Source organism: Xenopus tropicalis, chromosome 5 (genome assembly GCF_000004195.4).
Source record: "Xenopus tropicalis strain Nigerian chromosome 5, UCB_Xtro_10.0, whole genome shotgun sequence".
Classification (NCBI taxonomy): Eukaryota; Metazoa; Chordata; class Amphibia; order Anura; family Pipidae; genus Xenopus; species Xenopus tropicalis.
In genome coordinates, this window is record NC_030681.2 from 153713761 (window position 1) to 153739110 (window position 25350).

Genomic DNA, 25350 nt, shown 5'->3' on the forward strand with positions numbered 1-25350 from the left:
TGTTCACTGTGATTCCAGCAACTTCATAGCACTGCCCCAGAGTGTCCCCGATGGTGCCCCACATTATCCATAGTGTCCCCGATGGTGCCCCACATTATCCATAGTGTCCCCCATGGTGCCCCACATTATCCATAGTGTCCCCGATGGTGCCCTACATTGTCCATAGTGTCCCCGATGGTGCCCTACATTGTCCATAGTGTCCCCGATGGTGCCCCGCATTATCCATAGTGTCCCCGATGGTGCCCCACATTATCCATAGTGTCCCCGATGGTGCCCCACATTATCCAGAGTGTCCCCGATGGTGCCCTACATTGTCCATAGTGTCCCCGATGGTGCCCTACATTGTCCATAGTGTCCCCGATGGTGCCCCACATTATCCATAGTGTCCCCGATGGTGCCCTACATTGTCCATAGTGTCCCCGATGGTGCCCTACATTGTCCATAGTGTCCCCGATGGTGCCCTACATTATCCATAGTGTCCCCGATGGTGCCCTACATTATCCATAGTGTCCCCGATGGTGCCCCACATTATCCAGAGTGTCCCCGATGGTGCCCTGCATTATCCAGAGTGTCCCCGATGGTGCCCCGCATTGTCCATAGTGTCCCTGATGGTGCCCTACATTATACATAGTGTCCTCAATGGTGCCCTGCATTGTCCAGAGTGTCCCCCATGGTGCCCCACATTGTCCAGAGTGTCCCGCATGGTGCCCCACATTGTTCAGAGTAGCCAATCAGTGCCTTGTTTTCATGTATAACAGAAAACTCTCTGCATGCCCTATAATGCCCAGTTTCTTCACTGTTCGGATATGCCATAAGATTCAGTATTTATATCATAGAATAATATATAAGAGATCATAGACCTTTCCTGTAGATAACCGCACGTATCCTGTTATACAAATCTCTCTTCATCCTCAGAACTAGGATGGGGTTTTTATTCCACAGGCAACTGCGTTGTACGGAATTCATTCTATTATATATTTATAATATTTGACTCAAGCAAAATGATTTTCTACTTCAACAAACAGGTCGCAATTGGAAGCCCTTATTAATAGAAGAGATGGAAACAATATAGAAATAAATAGAGGCTTTGTGTATTAAAATGCTTGAGTTGAGGCAGCCAAAGGGCTATTTCAAGCGCCAGAACATTCCTCTGTGTTCTACAGGCTCCTCCAATCAGGCAGGTAGAGCTCATTAATTTCCCACAAAGGGACATGGTGGAGCCATTAATCACTGGCGCTGCCTTCTACAGCCGGCGGGATTGAGTGCTATCAAGGAAACTCATGGTTAACTCTGTCATCGCCGAAAAACATTGATTTACTATGGAATGAACGATGGCTTGCATTGGGATTGGCTGATATTTTGGCCATTTACACTTGGGTTGACCAAGCCCTTTAGATCTTAAGGTGCCATTCCTGGAACCCCCATCAGCTTTCAGCCAACAGGTGTTTACTGGACCTCTTTGATTTAATCTCATAATGTTGGGCTAGCAGACCAGTGGTAGTGACTTGGCTGGGGTAGTAAATGGGGTGGGTGTTATGATGGGTGCTGGTGGGAAGACAAAATCAATCCAATATGATGGGCAGTTGAGTCAGTGAGTTCACACGTCCATTGTGATTGCCTGGTTCTACAAAAGCTGATCAGAAAGCCCTGTTCTACCCTGATGAACCCCAAAAAGTGCAAAACCAGCCTGTGGTTTAGAATCTAATCATCATACTGCCCTGATGAACCCCAAAAAGTTTGGTTTGGAATCTAATCATCATAATGCCCAGGCTGGGCTTTAATAAGGGAAGGTTCCTGAGCTTCAGCCTCTACAGAAGTCCATCTAAATCAGTGCTTCCCAACCTTCCTAATGCCGCGACCCTTGAATACAGTTGCTCATGTTGTGGTGACCCCCAACCATAGAGGGGCAGTGTCTCGGTTCCTAAGACCATTGGAAATATGTGTTTTCCAAAGGTCTTAGGCGAAAGGGCCTTTCGACCCCCAAAGGGGTCCTGACCCACAGGTTGAGAACCGCTGATCTAAAGGGAATTTTAGGAGCAATTCTGATGGACTGAAGCTGGAGGGGTTTGCAAGGACTGGATGGATTGATAAAGGGGGTAAAGGACAAGGGTACAACGTCTGATTGGATTAGTGGAAGGGAAATATGGATCTGCTGGAATGACTGGAGTGAAAGCATGGTTTAGCTTTAAAGGACATGTAACCCCCCCCCCCCACAAAAAGTGTAATTAGTTGTTCAAAGGCTAATAGTAAGGCTGCAGACCCCATAATCACTTGGGGTTTCTTCTCCTCTTCTAACCCAATTGTCCTCCCTCCCTAGGAACTGACTTTGGCTCTTGGCTACTGAGCATGCTCAGTTCTTCTCAACTCAGGTTACCAAACACACCCTTCAGTCTAGTAGCCAATGAAGGGATGGTAATACTGGTTTCCATAGAAACTCTGCTCTAGCTGTCACTCTGTGGGAGAAACATGTTTTTTTTTTCTCACAACCCTTTTCTCCTGATCTCAGCTTAACCAATACAGGGCACTATCCAGGCAGGATTTATAGCAAAGTAAGTTCTGCCTGTGTAAGCCTGCATTCCTCATTGCATGAATGTTACAGCGCACATGTGCTGTTTCACATGTAAATGTCACTGATGATATCAGAGGGAAAAATGTCAGTACAAATGATGCCATTTGGGTGGGGGAGATGCGCCCAACTGATATACATTGTAGGATAATGTAGGGTTTACATGTGCTTTAGATAATTGGTCTGTCAAAGGCACATGGGAAGGAGGTGAAATAGAAGGAAAGGATAATATGGGCAGAGGCTATGGGGGCAGGCAGGGAATGTGCTTAGCTGTGGGAAAGAGACAAATGGAGAGCGCAGATACTACTAAGTGGATTAGAAAGGCGACAGAGAAAGTGAGAAGAACATACAGTCAGTCCGGATACTGATAGGGAGATAGGAACGATGACAGTAAAATCAATGTTCCAACTAATGTGGCTTCCGAATGATGAGGAAATGTTTCAGTGCTTTACTGAGGGTGTAAGAAAAAAGGAGATGCGCTGCAGAGGGTGGAGCCTATTGGGAGGCATCTGGCACATACGGGTCATTTCTATATCTGCAACAACATAGAACAACCAATAGGAACCTCATATTGTAACTTGCTATTTCTGGCTGCGCACATGTAGCGGGGTGCTCAGTGTATCTTAAGCTCCCCTTGCATGGAAATAGGTCTAGATGGGTCTGGATGTGTCTAGATGGGTCTGGATGTGTCTGGGTGGGGTCTAGATGGGACTAGATGGGTGTGGGTGGGTCTGGATGGGTCTGGATGGGTCTAGATGGCTCTGGATATGTCTGGATGGGTCTAGATGGGTCTAGACCAGTATCCATGGGACACTGGTGGTTTTGATCCTTTTCTTCTACTTTCTCAATACTTTCCAGGCCATTTCCTATCAGGCTTTTCCATTATTTGCTCACATCCTTATCTCCCGGGTGCTTCCTCAACATTACATTGACTTCCTTATTGCCTTTGGCTACGGTACCTCCTTGCCTGTGCCGGCGCTAGCCCAGACTGTCAAATTTCATGCCGGTCTCCATTTTACCATCTACTTAGGGTACTTTGGTGAGATTTATTTTAAAGATGTTTATTGCATTCCAATATGTAGATAAAGGAAAAGAATAAATTATTTATCAGTGTGGTTTAGTGCTGAATTCCAGTGCCAATTCCATCTAAACCAGTGCTTCTCAACCTTCCTAATGCCGCGACCCTTTAATACAGTTCCTCATGTTGTGGTGACCCCCAACCATAAAATTATTCCTAAACCATCGGAAATATGTGTTTTCCAAAGGTCTTAGGCGACTCCAACATGGCAGCTCCAACACATATGTTTAAATATACAGTAAAGAAAGGCTGTGTGCGCACAATAGAGCCAATCAGTCAATAGGAGTTGCCAGAGGAGCTGTCTATTCACTTATACACAATAACTTACCATTTGTACTGCATTCTCTTAGTTAATTAATATGGCAGCTCCCACCCATAAGTACAAGCACTAATACAGTACAAGCACTAATACAATATATACAGGAGCAATGATCTAACAAGCTCTGCCTTATTACAAATGGGTTTATTAAAGGGAACATACACAGCAGAGCACAGGAAAAAACACGAAACAAATGTCTTAACATTTTCAGATCTAATTTGCTGGAAATTGCCGGCTGAATTCTGCTCGGTGACATTTACCTTCCAGCGACTGAATATAAATTGTAACCACCAGAACAATAATTGCAAACTGGTCTGGATTATTAGCAGAATCGGTACCCGTGGCCCTCGGCAGGATGAGAGAATATTCTAGAATATTCTAACTGGCCTCCATATGGTCCCTACGATCAAATGAAAGGAATAGTTGGGTTCTACGATCAAATGAAAGGAATAGTTGGGTTCTACGATCAAATGAAAGGAATAGTTGGGTTCTATGACCAAATGAAAGGAATAGTTGGGTTTTACGATCAAATGAAAGGAATAGTTGGGTTCTACGATCAAATGAAAGGAATAGTTGGGTTCTACGACCAAATGAAAGGAATAGTTGGGTTCTACGATCAAATGAAAGGAATAGTTGGGTTCTATGACCAAATGAAAGGAATAGTTGGGTTCTACGATCAAATGAAAAGAATAGTTGGGTTCTACGATCAAATGAAAGGAATAGTTAGGTTCTACGATCAAATGAAAGGAATAGTTGGGTTCTACGATCAAATGAAAGGCATACTGGGGTTCTATGACCAAATGAAAGGAATAGTTGGGTTCTATGACCAAATGAAAGGAATAGTTGGGTTCTACTATCAAATGAAAGGCATACTGGGATTCTATGACACAATGAAAGGAATAGTTGGGTTCTATGACCAAATGAAAGGAATAGTTGGGTTCTACAATCAAATGAAAGGCATACTGGGGTTCTACGACCAAATGAAAGGAATAGTTGGGTTCTATGATCAAATGAAAGGCATACTGCAGTTCTACGACCAAATAAAAGGATTAGTTGGGTTCTACGACCAAATGAAAGGAATAGTTGGGTTCTATGACCAAATGAAAAGAATAGTTGGGTTCTACGATCAAATGAAAGGAATAGTTGGGTTCTACGATCAAATGAAAGGAATAGTTGGGTTCTATGACCAAATTAAAGGAATAGTTGGGTTCTACAATCAAATGAAAGGAATAGTTGGGTTCTATGGGGCACGTATGTGACTGTAGCTAGCAGCATTGGGTACAGTGGGGAGCAGAGAGTGTGCTAGAAGCAGAGAACCCATGAATATCTCAGTTGAACCTTATAGGTCAGAGAACTGAAACCTAACAAGACCAATTATTGATGGTGTATCCATGGTTCCATATGTGTAGCACAGGTCCCAGAACAACTATAGAAATACTGTATGTCTATGGAGTGTCTCACTCATCGAGGTCATGATGTACAGTATCTAGCAGAGTTAAGTCTAAAACAACTGTTTAGTTCTCTCTAAACTGAAGAAACTACTTGAGTGAGTGGTGAAACATTGCTAATAAAACTCAGAAAAGTTCAAGTTGATTTAGACATAGTTCTGCTAGATACTGTATAGAAATGCTCCACATGGAAGGAAGGCCAGATGCATGGCTATAACCTCCTGTCTGTGTGGCTTCTAGAGCAGATGCATTTCCTCATGGGCAACAAGGGGCCCAGCTTTAAATTAGCATCTATTCCATTGGCCAATTTTAGATTATCTGCTATTCTTTTGTGCGCCTTGCCACATGGTGAACCATTAGCCATCTTTAGATTACCTAATATTCCTTTGTGTTTCTAGCCTCAAGGGGAACCACTGGGCAGATTTAGATTACCCACTCCTTTGTGTGCTTTGCCTTATGGGGAACCATTGGTCAGATTTAGATTACCTACTGTACCTTTGTGTGTTTTGCCTTATGGGGAACCATTAGTCAGATGTACATTGCCTATTGTATCTTTGTATGCCTTAACTTATGGGGAACCATTGGCCATCTTTAGGCTACTATACTTTTGTGTTTCTAGCCTCAAGGGGAACCACTGGTCAGCTTTAGATTGCCTACTATTCTTTTGTGTTTCTAGCCTCAAGGGGAAATATTGGCCAGATTTAGATTGCCTACTATACCTTTGTGTGCTTTGACTTATGGGAAACAATTGGCCATTTTAGATTACCTACTATAACTTTGTGTGCTTTGCCTTATGGGGAACCATTGGTCAGATTAAGATTGCCTACTGTACCTTTGCATGCCTTACCTTATGGGGAACCATTGGCCATCTTTAGATTGGCTACTATACTTTTGTGTTTCTAGCCTCAAGGGGAATCACTGGCCAGATTTAGATTACCCACTCCTTTCTGTGCTTTGCCTTATGGGGAACCATTGGTCAGATTTAGATTGCCTACTATTCCTTTGTGTTTCTAGCCTCAAGGGGAACCATTGGTCAGATTTAGTTTGCCTACTGTACCTTTGCATGCCTTACCTTATGGGGAACCATTGGCCATCTTTAGATTGGCTACTATACTTTTGTGTTTCTAGCCTCAAGGGGAATCACTGGCCAGATTTAGATTACCCACTCCTTTCTGTGCTTTGCCTTATGGGGAACCATTGGTCAGATTTAGATTGCCTACTATTCCTTTGTGTTTCTAGCCTCAAGGGGAACCATTGGTCAGATTTAGTTTGCCTACTGTACCTTTGTATGCCTTACCTGATGGGGAACCACTGGCCATCTTTAGATTGCCTACTATTCCTTTGTGTTTCTAGCCTCAAGGGGAACCATTGGTCAGATTTAGATTACCTACTATTCCTTTGTGTGCTTTGCCTTATGGGGAACCATTGGTCAGATTTAGATTACCTACTATTCCTTTGTGTGCTTTGCCTTATGGGGAACCATTGGTCAGATTAAGATTGCCTACTGTACCTTTTCATGCCTTACCTTATGGGGAACCATTGGTCAACTTTAGATTGGCTACTATACTTTTGTGTAGCACTGGACAGCTTTACAATAGCAAGTGTTCCCTTGAGTGCTTTGCCTCAGTGGAACAAAATGGCCGCCTTTGGACAAAAAGAAGCCGTATGTGCCTTATTGTAATGTATGAATGAGATCTTCTTGCCAGAATCTATAACTTATCGACTGCCCTATTTAGAGATGTGACACAGGGACTATACATAGCTCGTTGCCCTTATTCTGCATATTTCGCCGACTGCAGAGGAACGGAGAGGCCGTATTCACTCACTCGGGTGATTAATGTTGCCCCGCTTCCCGCTGCTCCTGCAATTTACCTGTGTGGGAAGCATTAATCAGTGCGCTACTGACTTCCTTCAACCAAGGAGTCGAGGTTGGATCATATTCACGGAGAGTTCCTTTCAGCCCCCAAGGTGACGGATAGACAGGCCGTGGGATAATGAGCCATGTTGGGCCAATATATCTCAAGCACAGAGTGGGAGACATTGCCACCAATGACAACGTTTACGACATGTAAATAATAACAATATATTTTCGATATTTATTTTATCTAAGTCACTTGATATTCTATGTGACAGGGGTTTTTTTCCCTGGAAGTCGGCGGAACGTTTGCAATGAAGCTGTAAATCAGATGCGCTCTGAGCATAATGTTACTGCGCTTCTCCTGTCAGCCATTGCCGGCTTGGTATTAAATTATAATGCCATTCATAACTCTGCAGAACGGATCATTAATGTCACTCTGCGGCCTTATGTAAAGTGCTGGGGAGGCAGGGACCCCCATTTCAGCGCAGTGCTCCTTGGGTTTTGTAATCTTCTGCCAACTCCATTGTACTCGGAGAAAAAGAAAATTCCAATTAATACACAGTATATCACTGCCAAATAGTAAAGTGGAACCGGCACTGGCGGAATAATGGGACTTTATAACAAAGAAAAAGCCAAAATGTGTTTTTGGAAAGCTCAGCAAGAATACACCAGTCTGCAGTGAGGCTGAAAGGTATCATATATGTAGGGCAGGTAAAGGTACATGTAGAAATCTGAAAGATATGGAAGTAAATGGTGGGGCTTTTGGGGACTTTGGAGTTTTATGGAAGCTATAAGGTGCCTGAAATGTGATTTTAGAGAGTCTATGGGGAGCCAGTGAGGGAGTTTTTTGAAAGCTATGGAGAGCCAGTTATATGATGGAGGCTACTGGGAGCCAGTTATATCATGGAAGCCAAGGGGAGCCAGTCATATGATGGAACCTATTGGGAGCCTATGATATGGTAGAGGCTACTGGGAGCCAGTGATATGGTGGAAGTTAGGGGGAGCCAGTGATATGGTGGAAGTTAGGGGGAGCCAGTGATATGATGGAAGCCAGGGGGAGACAGTGATACCACGGAAGCCAAGGGGAGCCAGTCCTATGATGGAACCTATTGGGAGCCTGTGATATGGTAGAGGCAACTGGGAGCCAGTGATATAGTGGAAGCCAGGGGGAGCCAGTGATACCATGGAAGCTACTGGGGGCCAGTGATATGATGGAAGCCAAGGGGAGCCAGTAGTATGATGGGACCTATTGGGAGCCTGTGATATGGTAGAGGCTACTGGGAGCCAGTAATATAGTGGAAGCCAGGGGGAGCCAGTGATACCATGGAAGCTACCGGGGGCCAGTGATATGATGGAGGCCAAAGGGAGCCAGTGATATGATAGAATGCATTGATATGGTGGAAGCTACTGGAAGTCAGTGATATTATGGAAGCCAAGGGGAGCCAGTGATACCATCAAAGCTACTGGAAGCCAGTGATATGATGGAGGCCAAAGGGAGCCAATGCTATAATGGAGGCCAAAGGGAGCCAGTGATATGATAGAATGCAAGGGGGGCCATTGATATGGTGGAAGCTACTGGGAGTCAGTGATATTATGGAAGCAAGGGGAGCCAGTGATATGATGGAAGGTATTGGGAGCAGTGATATAATGGAAGTTATGAGGAACTAATGAGATTTTATGAATGATTTATCTATGGAGATCCAATGATAAACTAGAAGTTATGGGAAGCCGGGGATAGAATTGTATGGAAGATACGGTCACTCAGTGGAAGGTCTGGACAAGCAGTGCATAGGGATTGCCTGGTTAGGTGGGTGAGCCTGACAGCCACATTTGTGTCTATTTATATTTATTCTATAGAGCAGACAGTGTATAGGGTGAAGGCCAGACAGTAGGAGGCTGAAGTTGTCAAGATATGAGATGAGCAATTACTGTGGGACTTTTTACTGTCAAGAGTACGGCGATGTAACGTCTAACAAACAAACACCGGCTACTGTATACTGTATACACAAAATGCTTGTTTTATAACTGAAATATTTAGTTTTTGTCTCGCAGAGATAAAAATTTGACAGTTTTTTGCCTTTAAAGGCGATTGTAGCTTATAATAGGCAGCTCAATATATATTAATGCACTCATTATATTTAATCTGAGCTTATTTTTATTTGAAATATCAAGAACCATGCGGTCCTACTTTGTAGGAAGGGTTTCAACACCAGTTGCAGTTTTATATATTATAATGTATACCTCTGATTGTCTATACATGAATGGATATTGAGTTGGTCCATGAATGATGTCTATGAGGATTCTCATTCATCCTGGCCATGATACACAGTATTTAGTAAAATTACATCTAAAGCAACTGGACTTTCTGTGTTTCCTTGAAAGCCTTTCACTCATCCCTACTGCTCAGTTGACCTGAAGAAGCCACTCGGATGAGTGGTGAAACGTTTTCAAGAAAACTCGGAGTTCAGTTGCTTTAGACTTAATTCTACTAGATACTCTCCATGAATGATGTTTCTGGTGGAGAAAAGGAGGAATGGAAGTTGCTCTTGTTAAATATGGAAGAGGAGAAGGAGAGATGCTATTTGCCCATGCCAATTGTAAAGGAGGAGAAGGATGGATCCTGTTTCATCATGCTATTTGTGGAGGACCAGAAGAGGCAATGGAGTTCATCCATACTAATTGTGGAGGAGAATAAGGAAGAATGGAATTTACCCATGCCAGTTGGGGAGTTATAGAACAAGGGATTCAATTTGTCCAGGAGTAGGATAAACTTTGGCCATGTTAGTTGAGAGGAGGTAGGAGAAGACATGTGTGCCTGAGATAATTGTGAAGGACCAGAAGGAGAGATGTTACTTGTCCATGTTAATTGTAAAGGAGGAGAAGGACAGATTTTGTTTCATCATGCTATTTGTGGAGGACCAGAAGAGCAATGGAGTTCATCATGCTAATTGTGGAGGAGAATAAGGAAGAATGGAATTTGCCCATGCCAGTTGGGGAGATATAGAATAAGTGCTTTTGTTTGTCCAGGAGAGGGATAAACTTTGGCCATGTTAGTTGAGAGGAGGTAGGAGAAGACATGTGTGCCTGGGATCATTGTGAAGGACCAGAAGGAGAGGTGCTCTTTGCCCAAGTTAATTGTGAAGGAGACTAAGGAAGAATGGAATTTTCCCATGCCAGTTGGGGAGATATAGAACAAGTGCTTCTATTTGTCCAGGAGAAGGATACACTTTGGCCATGTTAGTTGAGAGGAGGTAGGAGAAGGCATGTGTGCCTGGGATAATTGTGAAGGACCAGAAGGAGAGATGCTCTTTGCCCATGTTAATTGTGAAATTGTCCATCATAGAACCTGATTTTTCCAAGAAAATTGTTTTTAGTCATTCAAGAACTGATGGGTTAAAAGCAGGAAATAATCTAGAACAATTACGTGGCACAGAAAGAGACTGTTCCAGTACTGTGTGGCCTTAGGAACCTGTTTAATGATTGATATGGAATGTACATCACTCATAACAGCTTGGGGGGGGGGTGTTTAGGGTTATGGATACCCCTAGAATTATAGGATAACTGTCACGTTCATGTATAATATCAGGCCATGCCCCTGGCTGGTTCTTGTAAGGGAACTGTAACACAACAGGGTGACTAATGTCGGCCATAAACACAGAGAGATTGTCCTGAGAGACAAGCCCTATAAATTATATATTATATCCTCCCCACCTCCAAATCCAATAACAATGCTCTTTTTCAGATGTTTTATTTGGTCGACTTGAAAAAAAATCTTGCCCATAACAAACCAATTGGACGCGCTGATGAATAAATAAGAAGAAATAATGTTTTATATGTAAGAACTTTCTAAAGAAGGAGGGAGAAGGTTAGGGGTTAGAGAGTGGGAACAAGGGCATTTTAGGCAAGACTGAAACTGCCGGCTGGAAACCCTCGGGGGGAAGGTTTTACCGTTACACTAAATAGGAAGGAGAGATATAGCCCAGGCTTGGAGTACAGGGTCATGTGTCCCCCCGGGGCTCAGCTGCCTCCCCATAGGGCCAGTGGGGCGCCCAATGGGCTCTTCTCCTTGGTCCGAGCTCCACAGAAGGGTTGTGTTGCGTCTGCGCTGGAGGGAAATCGCCGCCGGCTTGTAAAACAAACATTTATTTGTCTTCTGTGATTCCTCTCAGATCCCCCTGTTACATTCAATTAACATCCAACATTAAATAGCAGCCTAAATACTCTGCAGCGTCCCATTACAATTAGAGATAACAGCTAATAATTAACGGAGACAGCAGCAAATCTCTCTCTCTCTCAGGGTTTTATCCTTATTCTTTCCAGCGAGAACCCACTCATTAAATGAACAAATCATCGGCGCGTTTTCCCCGCGGTAATGCACCCGGCTCGTTATAGGGAGAGCGATGGATAGGGAGTCTCATGTAATAATCATTTCTCTACATATTTACATGAGAAATTAATTGCACTGTATGGCCGTTTTAAAGGGATAGAGACATTTTTGCTTCTATTTCCTGTCACTAATGTGGCCCTCTCGTCCCTATTCCTGCCCTAATCAGATATACAGTAAGGATATGAACAAGACTCATACATGACCTGGGCCCAAAGCAGCACCTAGGGTCTCAGCCTGAAGGCCAGTTAGGGGGGGATTTGAGGTGAGTGCTTATTTGTGCCCTTGGTACCTATGGAACTATAGCGGGGTGACTGTTACCCCAATGTTTCTATATATCTGTAACCTTGTTATGGGCTAAGGGGGCCCAGCCTGAAGGCCAGTTAGGGGGGGATTTGGGGTGAGTGCTTATTTGTGCCCTGGGTACCCCTGGAACTATAGCAGGGTGACTGTTACCCCAATGTTTCTATATATCTGTAACCTTGTTATGGGCTAAGGGGGCCCAGCCTGAAGGCCAGTTAGGGGGGGATTTGGGGTGAGTGCTTATTTGTGCCCTGGGTACCCCTGGAACTATAGCGGGGTGACTGTTACCCCAATGTTTCTATATATCTGTAACCTTGTTATGGGCTAAGGGGGCCCAGCCTGAAGGCCAGTTAGGGGGGGATTTGGGGTGAGTGCTTATTTGTGCCCTGGGTACCCCTGGAACTATAGTGGGGTGACTGTTACCCCAATGTTTCTATATATCTGTAACCTTGTTATGGGCTAAGGGGGCCCAGCCTGAAGGCCAGTTAGGGGGGATTTGGGGTGAGTGCTTATTTGTGCCCTGGGTACCCTGGAACTATAGCGGGGTGACTGTTACCCCAATGTTTCTATATATCTGTAACCTTGTTATGGGCTAAGGGGGCCCAGCCTGAAGGCCAGTTAGGGGGGGATTTGGGGTGAGTGCTTATTTGTGCCCTGGGTACCCCTGGAACTATAGCAGGGTGACTGTTACCCCAATGTTTCTATATATCTGTAACCTTGTTATGGGCTAAGGGGGCCCAGCCTGAAGGCCAGTTAGGGGGGATTTGGGGTGAGTGCTTATTTGTGCCCTGGGTACCCCTGGAACTATAGCAGGGTGACTGTTACCCCAATGTTTCTATATATCTGTAACCTTGTTATGGGCTAAGGGGGCCCAGCCTGAAGGCCAGTTAGGGGGGGATTTGGGGTGAGTGCTTATTTGTGCCCTGGGTACCCCTGGAACTATAGCGGGGTGACTGTTACCCCAATGTTTCTATATATCTGTAACCTTGTTATGGGCTAAGGGGGCCCAGCCTGAAGGCCAGTTAGGGGGGGATTTGGGGTGAGTGCTTATTTGTGCCCTGGGTACCCCTGGAACTATAGCAGGGTGACTGTTACCCCAGTATTTCTATATATGTATGTAACCAGCCTAACAAACTAATTAATAATATAATTAGAAAATGAAGATCCTATTTATTTTGGAACAAACCTCAGGAGAATAAATAACACCAGAGGCAAATGAACTTGAGAAATCCTTATCGTATGTGTGACCTGAAGCTTTGACTCTTTAATGAGTTTTGGAAGAGAAATTGTATAATTGATAGATAAATGATCACTGACGGGGGCGGCAAACGCAGATTATTATCTTATTTTGTACTCGATGCCGCTGTTCTGCCCGGGGAGACCGAATGGATATAATAAATTAGCATTTCAAGGACAACAACAGATTGAATCAAACCATATTTAATATCACCAATGGGACATCTGGTTGCCGGGGTCTCGCTGCTTGGTGTTTAGCGGATCTCCCCCCATATATCCTTGAACACGAGGTAATTCAATTATGAAGGGGACCTCATGTTATGAAAACCAACTGTTTATTGTGACTTGGGTATAGGGGGGTAGGGGGATGCTGGCTTCAGAAAATATTAACCCCTTTACTTCACATATTGGGGAGCCAAGATGTCCCCACCATGACAGCCAGCACAACACAAACACTAGGTGCCCTAATGCCCCTTTGCCCCAGAAGAACATGGGTTACACGTGACCCCTTACACCCAATCACGGCCCTTGGAGGTGGGATAGAATCCTCACTTGCTCCACAGTCTTTTGGTACCGGTGGTTCTTGAGGAGCTCAGTTGGTCCAGAACATGATCAGCTGTAGAAATATGAGTTTATTGAGCCTTAAGTCGCCCCTGATCATCTTACAGGGATAGTTCTCTACCCCTAAACCCAGGGCCACCACCAATTGGGGGGCCCAATTATTAGGACATTTGTCAGCTCCCAGGGTGGAGGACCCTGCTAACAAGTAGAATGGGACCCTAATGAAAGAAAAAAGTCCCATATGCACCATTCTGCCCAAACCCAATCTGCCCAACCCTGCCCATTTCCCATTACCCTGCCACCTTTTTGAACCACAAATCATACCTTTATGTTCCTTGGGGCACCTACTGGAATGGAGTACCCCCTGTACCATCTGGTTGGTGGCTTTGCCTGTCACTAGTAATTATTTGAACTAATACCACTGCCAGTTCTACTTGGGGCTTTGGGCTACTGAGCCCCCCGTATCTGAGCAGAAATCTCGCCCTATCACTGACTGATACCTTGTATACGGGGTCTTCTCTCCATCTTTAACCTACTTAGCTCTAGACGACCTCTCTAGATATCCACCCAACCTCCTTACTGAGACAGATCCAAGAGACCCTAGCATCAACCCAACGTGGGGCACTGCCTTCACTGGTCTTTCAAGGACCTTCATCAGAAAATGGAATTAATCATCAATTAGAAAGGTAGTCAATGGATAACTTCTAATCCCTCCTCTCATTTCATAACTTGACTTCATACCTCTTCCTATGCTGATGGTGAAATCTCCTTTCCCGCCATGTTGGTGTCGCTACAGCCGGTCGCTTGGGCCGTTGCATGGACGCCTTATCCTGCCGGCCTGAGACTTCCCAGCTCCCTATTTGTTTATGCGCTTGTGCCGCTCTCACTAAATGATTATGTCAATTGACTCCCAGCCGGAATGGCACATTTAATGATTCTTGCTCAACAAGCACCTGCTCTCATTATGAGGCCGGAATGTCGGCGTCCCCGGGGGAAGCGCTTAATGTGCAGCATCTGCTCGCGCCACGTCCTGGCTCTTCCCATGCCGCCTATTTATTAGTGTTACTTAACTTCACACCGGCCGAGGGGCCCGAGCCCTTCCCCAACACTCAGTGTAGCAGCTTGTGAAGCAGAGAAAAGCAATTTTCCAAGAGAATCTCGAACCCCGAGAGGAGAACTAAACACATGGAACTAACACATGATGATTAACATCTAATAACGTAGGAATGTGATAGGGGCCTTAGCTTGTAAGCTCACTGGGGCAGGGACTGATGGGAATGTGATAGGGACCTTAGATTGTAAGCTCACTGGGGCAGGGACTGATGGGAATGGGATAGGGACCTTAGATTGTAAGCTCACTGGGGCAGGGGCTGATGGGAATGTGATAGGGGCCTTAGCTTGTAAGCTCACTGGGGCAGGGACTGATGGGAATGTGATAGGGACCTTAGATTGTAAGCTCACTGGGGCAGGGACTGATGGGAATGGGATAGGGACCTTAGATTGTAAGCTCACTGGGGCACGGACTGATGGGAATGGGATAGGGACCTTAGATTGTAAGCTCCACTGGGGCAGGGACTGATGGGAATGGGAAAGGGACCTTAGATTGTAAGCTCACTGGGGCAGGGGCTGATGGGAATGTGATAGGGACCTTAGATTGTAAGCTCACTGGGGCAGGGACTGATGGGAATGGGATAGGGACCTTAGATTGTAAGCTCACTGGGGCAGGGACTGATGGGAATGGGATAGGGGCCTTAGATTGTAAGCTCACTGGGGCAGGGACTGATGGGAATGGGATAGGGACCTTAGATTGTAAGCTCACTGGGGCAGGGACTGATGGGAATGGGATAGGGACCTTAGAGTGTAAGCTCACTGGGGCAGGGACTGATGGGAATGTGATAGGGACCTTAGATTGTAAGCTCACTGGGGCAGGGACTGATGGGAATGGGATAGGGGCCTTAGATTGTAAGCTCACTGGGGCAGGGACTGATGGGAATGTGATAGGGACCTTAGATTGTAAGCTCACTGGGGCAGGGACTGATGGGAATGGGATAGGGACCTTAGATTGTAAGCTCACTGGGGCAGGGACTGATGGGAATGGGATAGGGACCTTAGATTGTAAGCTCACTGGGGCAGGGACTGATGGGAATGGGATAGGGACCTTAGAGTGTAAGCTCCACTGGGGCAGGGACTGATGGGAATGTGATAGGGACCTTAGATTGTAAGCTCACTGGGGCAGGGACTGATGGGAATGGGATAGGGGCCTTAGATTGTAAGCTCACTGGGGCAGGGACTGATGGGAATGGGATAGGGCCCTTAGATTGTAAGCTCACTGGGGCAGGGGCTGATGGGAATGGGATAGGGACCTTAGATTGTAAGCTCACTGGGGCAGGGACTGATGGGAATGTGATAGGGACCTTAGATTGTAAGCTCCACTGGGGTAGGGACTGATGGGAATGGGATAGGGACCTTAGATTGTAAGCTCACTGGTGCAGGGACTGATGGAATGGGATAGGGACCTTAGATTGTAAGCTCACTGGGGCAGGGACTGATGGGAATGGGATAGGGACCTTAGATTGTAAGCTCACTGGGGCAGGGACTGATGGGAATGTGATAGGGACCTTAGATTGTAAGCTCACTGGGGCAGGGACTGATGGGAATGTGATAGGGACCTTAGATTGTAAGCTCACTGGGGCAGGGACTGATGGGAATGTGATAGGGACCTTAGATTGTAAGCTCACTGGGGCAGGGACTGATGGGAATGGGATAGGGGCATTAGATTGTAAGCTCACTGGGGCAGGGACTGATGGGAATGGGATAGGGACCTTAGATTGTAAGCTCACTGGGGCAGGGACTGATGGGAATGGGATAGGGGCCTTAGATTGTAAGCTCACTGGGGCAGGGACTGATGGGAATGGGATAGGCCGGGGCACCACAGAACCTCAGCCATGGGAATTAGAGCTTTGATTGGGCAAATTGGGTCGTAGGGACTGAGCTTAACCACAAAGCCTTCTATCTCCTCCCTACAAACCCCAAATATTTCTGTATTTCTTATATTCTAATCATCATAACGAGAGTTCATCATATTCGTAGTGGAGACAAACTCTTAAAAAAGCAATTAATTACCTAGAAACTCGCTGAATTCCTCTCCGTTATTTCCCTATTAATGTGACGGCTAATTCATTTGTTAAAAACTGTATATCAAGTAAGTGAAAGGGCCAAGTCCTGCGATTGGCTGGAATATAATGAGCATTTATTACTGTACTTTCTCTCTAATGAATTTAATGGTCTCCCATAAAATGGGAATTGGGAAAGGCAGAAGTTTAATGGTAACTCGCACATTTCATATTTTCTCTTTTCTTTTTTAAACTCAAATAGCAGAATTGCAGCCGACAGTTAAAGAGAGGTAAAGGCTGCCCCCTGGGGGTGAGATGTTTAATTGCGGCCAAAGGTTTCCTTTAGATCCATCAAGCAATTATTATTATTATTATTATTAACATTTATTTATAATGCACCAACATATCCCACAGCGCTGTACAATAAGTGGGTTTCATACATTGGGCATACAGAGTAACATATAAAGCAACCAGTAACCGATACAGGAGGGGAAGGGAGCCCTGCCCAAAAGAGCTTACACTCTACAAGGAGTAACATATAAAGCAACCAATAACCGATACAGGAGGGGAAGGGAGCCCTGCCCAAAAGAGCTTACAATCTACAAGGAGTAACATATAAAGCAATCAGTAACCGATACAAGAGGGGAAGGGAGCCCTGCCCAAAAGAGCTTACACTCTACAAGGAGTAACATATAAAGCAATCAGTAACCGATACAAGAGGGGAAGGGAGCCCTGCCCAAAAGAGCTTACACTCTACAAGGAGTAACATATAAAGCAATCAGTAACCGATACAAGAGGGGAAGAGAGCCCTGCCCAAAAGAGCTTACAATCTACAAGGAGTAACATATAAAGCAACCAATAACCGATACAAGAGGGGAAGGGAGCCCTGCCCAAAAGAGCTTACACTCTACAAGGAGTAACATATAAAGCAATCAGTAACCGATACAGGAGGGGAAGAGAGCCCTGCCCAAAAGAGCTTACACTCTACAAGGAGTAACATATAAAGCAATCAGTAACCGATACAAGAGGGGAAGGGAGCCCTGCCCAAAAGAGCTTACACTCTATAAGGAGTAACATATAAAGCAATCAGTAACCGATACAGGAGGGGAAGAGAGCCCTGCCCAAAAGAGCTTACACTCTACAAGGAGTAACATATAAAGCAATCAGTAACCGATACAAGAGGGGAAGGGAGCCCTGCCCAAAAGAGCTTACACTCTACAAGGAGTAACATATAAAGCAACCAATAACCGATACAGGAGGGGAAGAGAGCCCTGCCCAAAAGAGCTTACACTCTACAAGGAGTAACATATAAAGCAACCAATAACCGATACAGGAGGGGAAGGGAGCCCTGCCCAAAAGAGCTTACACTCTACAAGGAGTAACATATAAAGCAACCAATAACCGATACAGGAGGGGAAGGGAGCCCTGCCCAAAAGAGCTTACACTCTACAAGGAGTAACATATAAAGCAATCAGTAACCGATACAAGAGGGGAAGGGAGCCCTGCCCAAAAGAGCTTACACTCTACAAGGAGTAACATATAAAGCAACCAATAACCGATACAGGAGGGGAAGAGAGCCCTGCCCAAAAGAGCTTACACTCTACAAGGAGTAACATATAAAGCAACCAATAACCGATACAGGAGGGGAAGAGAGCCCTGCCCAAAAGAGCTTACACTCTACAAGGAGAAACATATAAAGCAATCAGTAACCGATACAAGAGGGGAAGGGAGCCCTGCCCAAAAGAGCTTACACTCTACAAGGAGTAACATATAAAGCAACCAATAACCGATACAAGAGGGGAAGGGAGCCCTGCCCAAAAGAGCTTACACTCTACAAGGAGTAACATATAAAGCAATCAATAACAGATACAAGAGGGGAAGGGAGCCCTGCCCAAAAGAGCTTACACTCTACAAGGCAATAGAACTCAGCTGTTATTTCTCAAAGGACAATAAAACCTTCCCAAAATGTTATCCAAGATGAATATTCTGTATGTATTTGGCCCCTGGGACTAACATGTCATGTTCCGTGTGTATCCGTGTAGACACGTGTGTATCTGTGAGCGTCAACAACAATCAGAGCCTTTCTGCCCCCCAGCTTCCCGCCGGCACTGACAGACATGTGACCCAGAGAGTAATGACCCCCAAGGCTTTAGCGCTGGAAGGGTTTCTTTTTTAAATCCTGAGTTGAATGTATGTGTATAATATATAATACTGTCCCCCAGGCTTCCCAGTCTCTCCCTACAGTTCTACAGAGATTGGCAGCCCAATCCCCCCTGTATGATCCTCTCCCAGTAGATAAAGCCAGGAAAGGGTTACAGATATTTAGCTAATTAAAGGTTCATTTAAAAAGGCCAATCAGGTTGCATTCAGAGTTACCCCTAGATGGATACTCTGCCCCCCTGGTATAGAGTAATGATTGGGTGCTACTAGGGTCTCAGCTAGACAGGATCCCCCCACCCCACCCTCAGGGTCGGATGGAGGGGGTGCAGGACCCACCAGAGCCCCCCCCCCGCAGGGGCCCCCCTAACCCCCCCGCAGGGTCCCCCCTCACCCCCCCGCAGGGTCCCCCACCCGATGTCCTCCCCCAAGCGTGAGTAAGTTTAACGCGTCAGGGGAGGAACAGGCAAGGGTCGGGTCTGGGCCACCGAGGCCCACTAGGGCCGGGGCCCCCCGGGATTTTTCCTGGTGTCCCGGCGGCCCAGTCCGACCCTGCCCACCCTTATAGTGGGGCTAATGACTGCAAAAGAACTCGGCATCCCCTCTTATGGCATAGAAATTCCGTGATATATGTATATAGAGGGTTCCGTGGAACTATCCATTCCTACACATCATTCACTGGTCTGGGAAAAGCCCAAGTAACTCTATGGGTTCAGCATTATATATTAGCACAGCTTATGGTCCTGTATATGCCAGTCCTTCTTTCCAAGGCATCCCCCAGGTAATTGGCCAATCAGATTACTTCGTTGTCCATAGGCAGGTAAGCGGTGAGCTATGCATTTATATATGTGATATATATATACATACAGTATGCCCCTCAGGTGCTCCAATGCCCCACAAATCTATCCATATCCAACAGCCAAAGCCAAGAAATTTCAAGGAATTTTTTTATTCCCACAGCCAATTCTTTGCATTCTAGCTCCACCTGGTGACAAGTGGCAGTAACTGCAAATTCTTCTCTTATTTAAAAAAATGATTTGTATCCTTTGTATCATTAAATAAATAAGTCTCCAAAAGAAATTATTTCTGTTCCATTCTGTTGTTATAACAAAACAACACAAGGGGACAGACACTGCATTCAGTAACAATGACAGTTACACATAACTATAAACCCAGTGAGAATGAGGAATGAATGGGTATTGGGGAGTTGTATCAGGAGTCAGAACCAGCAGTGCAGAGAAGGGAAAGGGACAGACACAGTGACAGTTACACATAACTATAAACCCAGTGAGAATGAGGAATGAATGGATATTGGGGAGTTGTATCAGGAGTCAGAACCAGCAGTGCAGAGAAGGGAAAGGGACAGACACAGTGACAGTTACACATAACTATCAACCCAGTGAGAATGAGGAATGAATGGATATTGGGGAGTTGTATCAGGAGTCAGAACCAGCAGTGCAGAGAAGGGAAAGGGACAGGCACAGTGACAGTTACACATAACTATAAACCCAGTGAGAATGAGGAATGAATGGATATTGGGGAGTTGTATCAGGAGTCAGAACCAGCAGTGCAGAGAAGGGAAAGGGACAGACACAGTGACAGTTACACATAACTATAAATCCAGTGAGAATGAGGAATGAATGGATATTGGGGAGTTGTATCAGGAGTCAGAACCAGCAGTGCAGAGAAGGGAAAGGGACAGACACAGTGACAGTTACACATAACTATAAACCCAGTGAGAATGAGGAATGAATGGATATTGGGGAGTTGTATCAGGAGTCAGAACCAGCAGTGCAGAGAAGGGAAAGGGACAGACACAGTGACAGTTACACATAACTATAAATCCAGTGAGAATGAGGAATGAATGGATATTGGGGAGTTGTATCAGGAGTCAGAACCAGCAGTGCAGAGAAGGGAAAGGGACAGACACAGTGACAGTTACACATAACTATAAATCCAGTGAGAATGAGGGATGAATGGATATTGGGAAGTTGTATCAGGAGTCAGAACCAGCAGTGCAGGGAAGGGAAAGGGACAGACACAGTGACAGTTACACATAACTATAAACCCAGTGAGAATGAGGAATGAATGGATATTGGGAAGTTGTATCAGGAGTCAGAACCAGCAGTGCAGAGAAGGGAAAGGGGCAGACACAGTGACAGTTACACATAACTATAAACCCAGTGAGAATGAGGAATGAATGGATATTGGGGAGTTGTATCAGGAGTCAGAACCAGCAGTGCAGGGAAGGGAAAGGGACAGACACATTAGTAGGAAGGTAAGAATACCTGGTACCCAAGTTAGTTTATGTGACCTGACTGTTTGCTTCTCCAGACTTGGAAGGAAACATGGCGGCACCTCCCCAGCATTAATTCCCATGGGTCTTAGCGCCAAAGAGATTTGATGGAGGCAAAAACCGGTTTCACTACTGGGTTTCCCAAGCACCTTAACTGCACCCTGTGCCCCATAATAATGGGCTACAATGGAGACCCAAGGGGCTACTAACATGCTCTGAGTTCCTCTAGTTCTTCATACAAGTAATGGCTCATTCTCAGGCTGAGGCACACAGACCCACAGTACATACATTACACTGAAATATGATTTTCCCTTCCAGTCAGTAAGTTCAGACTCATTAATGTTGATCGCTGGAATCCAACAGAACAGCTGCTCATGTGTCTGGCAGATAAATGTCTGTATGTCGAGGTTCTGCCGGTCTCCTATTGCCCCGAAGGTACCAACAACTGTTGCTCCAGATGACGGGAGAGTCTGTAGGGAGCCTGCGAGGGCACAGTCGCCGGGGTTTCCATGACAATATAAATAATGTTACAGGGTCTGTCAGTTAAACTTAGAGGCTTTGGCTCTGTATTACATAACGTGACGGCACATCCTTGCTTTATGGTCAGGTATCTTCCATGGAGATTGTGACCCAACAATGACACGTCTTATAACTGCCCTGTTTAACACAACAGTCTTGATTCCAGCCATTAAAACATTGGGACTGGCCTAAGAGTTGGATGTGACTGAGTAAAGACTGAGCCAAATGTAACCAGACCCCTGCCTGCCCAACATCTCATTCCCAAACCAAGGGGATTCATAAAAATATGCCCCTCCCTTTGCTGCTATAACTGCCCCTGCCCCTCTGGGAAGGTTCCCACTAGATGTTGGAGTTGCTGGGAGTTGCTCCCATTCAGCCACAAGGGCATTAGTGAGGTTGGGCAGTGATGTTGGGGATCAGGCTCACAGTCGGGGTTCCATCCCACAGGGGTTCAGTTGGGTTGGGTCAGAGCTCTGTGCAGGTTCTTCCCATCTCAGCAAACCCATTCTGTAGGGCCCATCTCTGTACATGGGGGACATTATTTTGCTGAAACAGGAAAGGGCCCCCCCAAACTATTCCACAAAGTAGGGAGCACGGAATTGCCGGGAATGTCACTGTACCCTGTAGCCTTAAGGTTTCACTGGAACCAGGGGCCCAAACCATTGAAAGTAATAATATATAAATGATTTATGATATTGCCCGTGACCTGTACAGAACGCCGCGCCAGGCAGCTTGCACTCTAATGGTCGAGAAAGTTCTGGTTCATATTAATTATTCCTCTCTGGATCAAGAAATCTGAACTGTGTCTCATATCAAATGCATTTCCCTTCTGTTTGCAGCACTTTCATGTCAGGGATGGTCCCTTGGATCAACCGGTTCTTCTTCCGGCTGCTGTTTGCCAGTAAAAGCCAACGGGTCAACATCAGTCATAAAGTCTTCAACTTCGACTGTCTGTTCAAGCAGCACGTACAGGACTGGGCTATTCCCATGTAAGTCCCATTGCTCTCCGCTTGCCTCGTTATCTCTGCACGTTCTGTATTGTGTGCGGGAAGGTTCTGCCCCAGAGAGAGGGGATTAAGGTCAATAATTTCACATTTACATGTAAAAGGGTTTAGCAGAGGCAGAATCAAAGGGCTGAAATTCTCTCCTGCCCAATAAAATAGCCATGAACTTCCAAACAAAATATATTATTATCCAGAAAAATGACATTTACTGTTACAGATCCAGTCATTGGCCTGAGGGCTGGATATTCTGGCCAACCAGGAGGACCTTGTGATTTTAGGCTGGGGGCAATGGGCTACTTATTCATAATGATTGGGAAATGGCTACAAACTGTTCAGGGGTATCTGGGCCATTGCCAGACTGGAGCACCACCTGCTGGTTATGGCTAAATGCCATGGCACCGAGTTGCTGGGTGAATGATGGACCCATAGTCAGGGTCAGACTGGGCTGCCGGGACACTGAGAAAAATCCCAGTGGGGCCCGGCGGCCCAGACCCGACCCTTGCTGCGCTCCCTCTGCCCGACAGCTCCTCCCGACCCGTTAAATTATGCGCACTCGGGGGAGGACATCGGGTGGGGGCGCTGCGAGGGGGGGAGACTTAAGGGACGCAAGCGGGGAGCCCCGGTGGGCCCTTCACCCCCCAGTCTAACCCTGCCCATAGTTGACATTGCTGGTGACTGGCAACCCTTGAGCTTTGCCATATTGGTTGATAGGCACAGACCGACCTACAACTCCACCTTCCAATGATGGCATTAAGGCTCTACTTTAGGCACAACCCGGGGCCACCTCTACAGCTGTCACCCTTATCCACCAGGGTGCCCTACCCAACCCTTCCCATAGCTGGTCACATGACATGCATTAATGACACCGGTTCACACTGCTGGTCAATCTGATCCCTCTTACCCCGCCTAGTAGACCTTGGAATGGGCAGAAAATCCAGCCAACATTACCCCAAGTGAGGGTATAGTAGCCATAAGGCACAGATCTGTCTCAGCAGGATTTGTTAATTAGCCGGCCACAGGGCATGTATGGCCATCTTCATTTACCCAGGGGGCCCTGTTTGTACCCACCAGTGAATTGGGTATTAATACAATCCTCCTCCTTGAATTCCAGGCCCATCCTATCCCTTTCTCTGTAATTATTTAATTCAGTGTCCGTTATCTTATCTCATAGGTTCAGCATAGTATTGAATGGAACCAAGAGCAAATCATTAATATTATTATTATTTTGATATCAGAGAAAAGACCAAGGACGCATTAATGCAGCTGAAGGATTGGCTGGAGAAGAACCCGCACGTAGTGGCGCATTTCCCAGTGGAGGTCCGATTTGCCCGCGGGGATGATATACTGATGAGCCCTTGTTACCATCGGGACAGTTGTTACATGAACATTATTATGTACAGGTGAGAGTCATAATGGGCAATTGGGTGCATCTCATTCCCTTTGCATGTGATTTGGGAACCCCTGCTGAAGAGACTAATGGAGAACCGGTTCTTAGGGCCCATTTCCTTTAGGCGGGTCACAGAGCTGATTTGATTGTGGGTGGATATATATGTGTGTGGCCCTGTGTATAGAGCCTGTTATACAATGCTTGGATATACACATCAGGTGTTAATAATATGAGACTCTCTGTCTAATGTTCCCTTTATGACAACCTTTAGGCCTTATGGGAAAGATGTTCCGCACCAAGAATACTGGGTAGAATATGAGAATATCATGAAAAAAGTTGGAGGAAGGCCCCACTGGGCCAAGGTCAGTAATATTCATGATTTATAATGCATCGTATTTCCTGTGTGGTTCATGATTCCTGACTTTTTTCCATATATACTGATATATTTGATTTTGAAAATTTTTCATGAAAAAATACACTGTTACTGGCAAATGAGTTTTGTTTTGTGCCAACACTGCCACCTGGTGCAAAATATTGAATATTACATCTAATTCCAACTGATTCGTTCCCATAGTTACACAGCAGCGCCAGGCTGGTTACCATGATATCAAGTAATGTTCCTATGAATATATTCTAGGCTCACACCTGCACCCGCAAAGACTTTGAAAAGATGTACCCGGCATTCGGCAAATTCAAGGGCATCCGGGAGAAGCTGGACACAACGGGAATGTTCCTAAATGCTTATCTGGAGAAGGTCTTCTACTAATGAGCAGGGGGAGCTGGGGAACGAGAACAATCCTGAGCATTATACCAATATACCCGAGCATTATACCCTTATACCCGAGCCTTATACCATTATACCCGAGCATTATACCAATATACCCGAGCATTATACCCTTATACCCGAGCATTATACCAATATACCCGAGCATTATACCAATATACCCGAGCATTATACCATTATACCCGAGCATTATACCAATATACCCGAGCATTATACCATTATACCCGAGCATTATACCCGAGCATTATACCATTATACCCGAGCATTATACCATTATACCCGAGCATTATACCATTATACCCGAGCATTATACCAATATACCCGAGCATTATACCAT

General features: G+C 45.6%; 1 protein-coding gene across 1 annotated transcript in view; it reads left to right on the plus strand.

Annotated features, from left to right (window-relative positions):
• Nucleotides 1-25101, plus strand: part of LOC101733882 (L-gulonolactone oxidase) — a 75099-nt gene extending 49998 nt beyond the window's left edge. The window contains exons 9-12 of the mRNA XM_031903103.1: nucleotides 22678-22827; nucleotides 24078-24242; nucleotides 24501-24591; nucleotides 24867-25101. Coding sequence (XP_031758963.1) covers nucleotides 22678-22827; nucleotides 24078-24242; nucleotides 24501-24591; nucleotides 24867-24995 — 535 coding nt within the window. The 3' untranslated portion in view covers nucleotides 24996-25101. The remainder of the gene's footprint in view (nucleotides 1-22677; nucleotides 22828-24077; nucleotides 24243-24500; nucleotides 24592-24866) is intronic.
• Nucleotides 25102-25350: the final 249 nt, after the last annotated feature.